Source organism: Microtus oregoni, unplaced genomic scaffold (genome assembly GCF_018167655.1).
Source record: "Microtus oregoni isolate MIOR12 unplaced genomic scaffold, Mior012 000040F_ref0000088, whole genome shotgun sequence".
Taxonomy (NCBI): domain Eukaryota; kingdom Metazoa; phylum Chordata; class Mammalia; order Rodentia; family Cricetidae; genus Microtus; species Microtus oregoni.
The window spans coordinates 2,720,136-2,724,375 of NW_024543207.1; the positions used below are offsets into that span (position 1 = coordinate 2,720,136).

General features: G+C 36.2%; 1 protein-coding gene across 1 annotated transcript; it reads right to left on the reverse strand.

Annotated features, from left to right (window-relative positions):
- Positions 1 to 891: 891 nt before the first annotated feature.
- LOC121433608 (39S ribosomal protein L20, mitochondrial-like) lies at positions 892 to 3,391 on the reverse strand. Its single transcript, XM_041632094.1, has 2 exons — positions 3,338 to 3,391; positions 892 to 1,323 (listed from the first exon to the last, which is right to left on the reverse strand). The coding sequence occupies exons 1-2, from the start codon at positions 3,389 to 3,391 to the stop codon at positions 892 to 894; spliced, it is 486 nt and encodes a 161-aa protein (XP_041488028.1).
- Positions 3,392 to 4,240: the final 849 nt, after the last annotated feature.

Sequence of the window (4,240 nt, forward strand, 5' to 3'; positions counted from 1 at the left end):
TGTAGGTTCTCTGGGGTTGTGAATTGTAGGCTGTTTTTTCTTTGCTTTATGTCTAAAAGCCACTTATTAGTGAGTACATATTATATTTGTCTTTCTGGGTCTGGATTACATCACTCAATATAATGTTTTATAGACCCACCCACTTGCCTACAAACCTGGAAACAACCTAAATGCACCTCAACCAAAGAACAAATAAGGAAAATGTGATACATTTACACAATGGAGTACTATACAGTGAAAAAAAATAATGACATTGCTCAGTTTCTATGGCAAACTAGTGTGTTTATGGGGGTTACAAGATATGTAACCACTGCCTGGTTGTAAGGCTGACCAGGGAAGTTGTTTTGTTTTTTGAACCTTCAGGCAAGCTTTATTTATTAAAACAAATGAAATATCACTACAGTGAGGATGTTGAGGAAGGGATTAGCAGTTGAGTATGCACAGACTAGAAAATAGAGTGTGTCCTCCATTTTTGTGGACTCTATCCAGTACATTGAAAAGAATGAAGAGAATAGAAGAAAAGTTGAAACATAGGACAACTGTGTGGTTTAAGGTTGTATAACCAAAAAAAAAAAAATCTGTCTTGACTTTAAACTCAGTTTCACAGCAGGATTTGTGTGGCTTTCTTTCTTCTCAGATCTTTGTACTTAAAATGAACTACGGTATTACATCTCTTGCTTCTGCAGCTTGAAAGTCTTGGGTTTCATCTTTTTCTTTGAACACTGCAAAGGCTTTATTTGTGCAATCTTTACATGATAGTTTTGGCAATATATCACCGAGTAAAAGACTCAGGCCTGTTGCTAAAATATAAATAAATACAAATCAGACTTACTAGTGGCTAGACAATCCTTTTGCTCCTATCTTATAACAATTTCCACAGCACTACAGTCTTCAGTGGTACTGTACCACTCTGAAAAAGATGCCCTCTGGCTCCTTTCCATCCCCCAGAGCTGCAGCAAATCCTTCCTGCTGCCTCCTCTTAGCCAAAGCTGCCAAAGATGTAAAAGTCTTTGGTTCATAGATGGCCAGGTCCACAAGTACCTTCCTGTTGAGCTCCACCTGGCACTTAATTAAATTGACCATGAATGCTGGGTACTGTAAGCCATGTTCCTGGGAGGCAGCTGAAATTCGATTAATCCAGAGGGTACTCAGGTTCTGCTTCTTCAGTCTGCGGGCCTGTGTGCCCTTCACGACGGCTCTGGTCACCGCCCTGACCACCAGCCTGTAGCGGCGGTTCTTCCTTCCCCTAAAATGCCAAGCATGCTTCAGCACCTCCTGGACCTGCCAGAACCAGTCTGTGAGGCGGTTCTGCAGCCAGAGCCGCTAAGGAACACCATTCTGGGCTCCCACAATCCGAGCAGCTGCCATTGGGTTTCATCTTTTGTAATTGAATAATTCAATTTTTGTAGTATTTCTGTATATCATCCTTGCATATTTCTCTCGCTATCCATTTATACATCTATCATCTATCTATCTATCTATCTATCTATCTATCTATCTATCATCTATCTATCCATCATCTGTCTATCTATCTATCTATCTATCTATCTATCTATCTATCTATTATCCATCATCTCTCTCCATATCTATCTGTTGATCATCTATTGTTTACTCATGTAACACCCATTGCTTCTATTTCTCTGACCAACATTGGTTAATACATTAGCAATGCAAATGTGTCATCTCTTAAACAAACAAACAAACAACAAAAAAGGACAAATCAAACTGAAACAAGTAAATCCTTACACTATTAAGAACTCTCAAGGAAGTACTGATTTTAACAGGATTAAATAAGGATCTGGAAGTTTTAACTCCTATTGATATAGTCACCTAAAAAGGTAGAAATGTGGAAAATCAACCAAACCTCCTCTATCCATGTCTCCAAGTGAACTGGAAAAACATTCATGCTGGAATGTGGACTTATCAGCAAAGTGAAAATTTGAGCAAAAGTGTTCTTACAGGAAGCAGAAACCACCATACGTACAAATTCTGACCAATTTCTGAAACTTCAAAATGAATAAGATGTGGTGAAAATATCTGGGAAAAATCCACAGTTGTAGGTTTCAGAAATATGGTTCTCAAGATCTCAAGGACGAAGGAAAAATAACCACTGGTGAACAGGCACACAACTTTGTCTGCTACAACATGTTTTCCAAGGGATTTTTCTAAAATCTCAATTTCACCCACATTAAGCTATTATTTTTATACTTTGAATTTATCAGCCCCTTCTGGTCTGCCTGAATCTTTGAATGTTGGGAGAAAAGCTCAAAAGAAAAAGAAAACAACAAAACAGAATTTATATCTGGAAGCACATTCCCATAAAATAAAGATTTTTGAGCCTAAGATTATAGAATGTTTTCTTTTTCTACAAGTTAGCATCATATCATCAGGAACTCAGTATGATAATGAAAGATTACAGTTCAAAGACCTGCAGAGTGTATACTTTCTCTGAGAAAGAACTTTTGGATGAATTCTAAATCAAGAAGGAAGAAAAATGAAAGTGAACGCAGAGATCCAAGTCTGCAAAGATGCTGAGAGTAAGTGGCCTTAAATATGACATTTATACCAAATATGTAGGGATCAAAGAATCATGACAGAAGAGGGGGAGGAAAATGTGAGATTCAAATAGAGGTGAAAGGTCTTTGAAATGACATCTTTTAAGCAACCTGTAGCCATGGGGAATGTAAACTTAAGGCAGCCGTGTTTGCGGGCACTGGGCCTACATGAAGTTGGGCAGCCTAACAATCAGCTATAGATAGGAAAGTACTGATTTGATCATGCTACATACCAATAAACTTATTGACAGTGAACATATTTGGAGGAAGGAAATGGCATAGTGTTCTCTTTTTCATCTACTGGTGATTCCATTAGGTTCCATAAATACGTTCAAACTCAGATTCACACAGATGTCCTTAGTTGAACTCAGTGGTTCACATTTACACATAATCATAAGGGACTTGTAAGGAAGAGATGAACTGGAAGTGGAGGAGAGCGATAAGAGAAAGTGTGGCTACCCCAGGCATCCCAACAACCATATAAATGGAATCCAACATACTTGTAAATGACAATGTCATATCGTGAAGTGAACAGTTTAGACAGCCCTACTAGATCCTAGATTTATAAAGAATTAATAAAATTTCAGGTGAAAAAGCTATTTTTTGCATTTCATAATATCTAATCCATAGCTGTTGACAAAACAAACAAACCTCCAAGGTATTGTAAGAGGAAAAAAAAGAATTAGTAATAACTAAGAAACAAAACAGAAATATAATAAAAGATGAAGCTGAGATTATTCATTCAAGAATCGTAACATCTATGATTAATGTGTGAGGGATACTAGATTATAAAAGTTGTCATGCACCGTCAGAACACGGTCCAAAAATAGAGTCATATTAGGAGAATTCTAAATGGTTGTTAGAAAACGCCAAGAAATCAAGAAAAGAGTCTTGTGACCTCAGTTTCTTCAAAAGCACAGAACTGGTCTTGGAATATGCTTTTGTTTCCATCCCAGGTATAGCAAATACATGTGAGTTTAGAGTTTTAATTACAACTGAATATTGTTTTTTATGAATATATCTCTGTGGAAAAAACATATTTTTACCATGTACAATTTTTCCTTGTGATGTATATTCTTGAACTCATAAGAACTTTACTTAGGTGACATTCCTTCACCCCAGGGTATAAATTGTCTGATTCTCTGAATAAAGTTGACCATTGCATAAAACTTTAGTGTACCTCATTTGTACACTCGATTCTCCCAGGTTCTGCCACCTTCAGAGTGGGGAAAGCTTGCATAATATCACTTGCTAAGCAATATGAATAGATACAATAAAACTACAAAAAAATTTAAAACACCAAATAAAATCCCCAAAATATAACAAAAGTACATAAAGAATGTGTGGAAAATACCAATCTCATGACTGGCATGGTCAAAAAAAGGATCACAAGATAGATCAAAACCAATTTCGCAAGCTGATATATAAGGAAAAAAATAATGGAAAACAATTAAATGAAAACTGGCTATCATATTAAATAATTGCTATTTGAAAGTTCAGTTAGATTTGTAAGTAACATGTGTTTGAAGGTTTTAATTAACGCCATCAGACATAGTTGCTAACAGAGAAGGAAAAGAAAGTACAATGGCATTAAATGGTCTCTTTAGAAAGGGAAAATGATTATTAAAGTAAGTTCAAATTGGAGAAAACAGTAATAAGCCTATGATTAGACTACATTCTATTCT

Excerpts from the sequence above, each read along its gene's own strand:
- LOC121433608 (XM_041632094.1), bottom strand. The coding sequence starts at position 3,391 with ATGACTCTATTTTTGGACCGTGTTCTGACGGTGCATGACAACTTTTAT. Across the intron at positions 1,324-3,337 it reads ATGACAACTTTTATAATCTA|CGGCTCTGGCTGCAGAACCG; the intron begins GTATCCCTCACA and ends GGTGTTCCTTAG.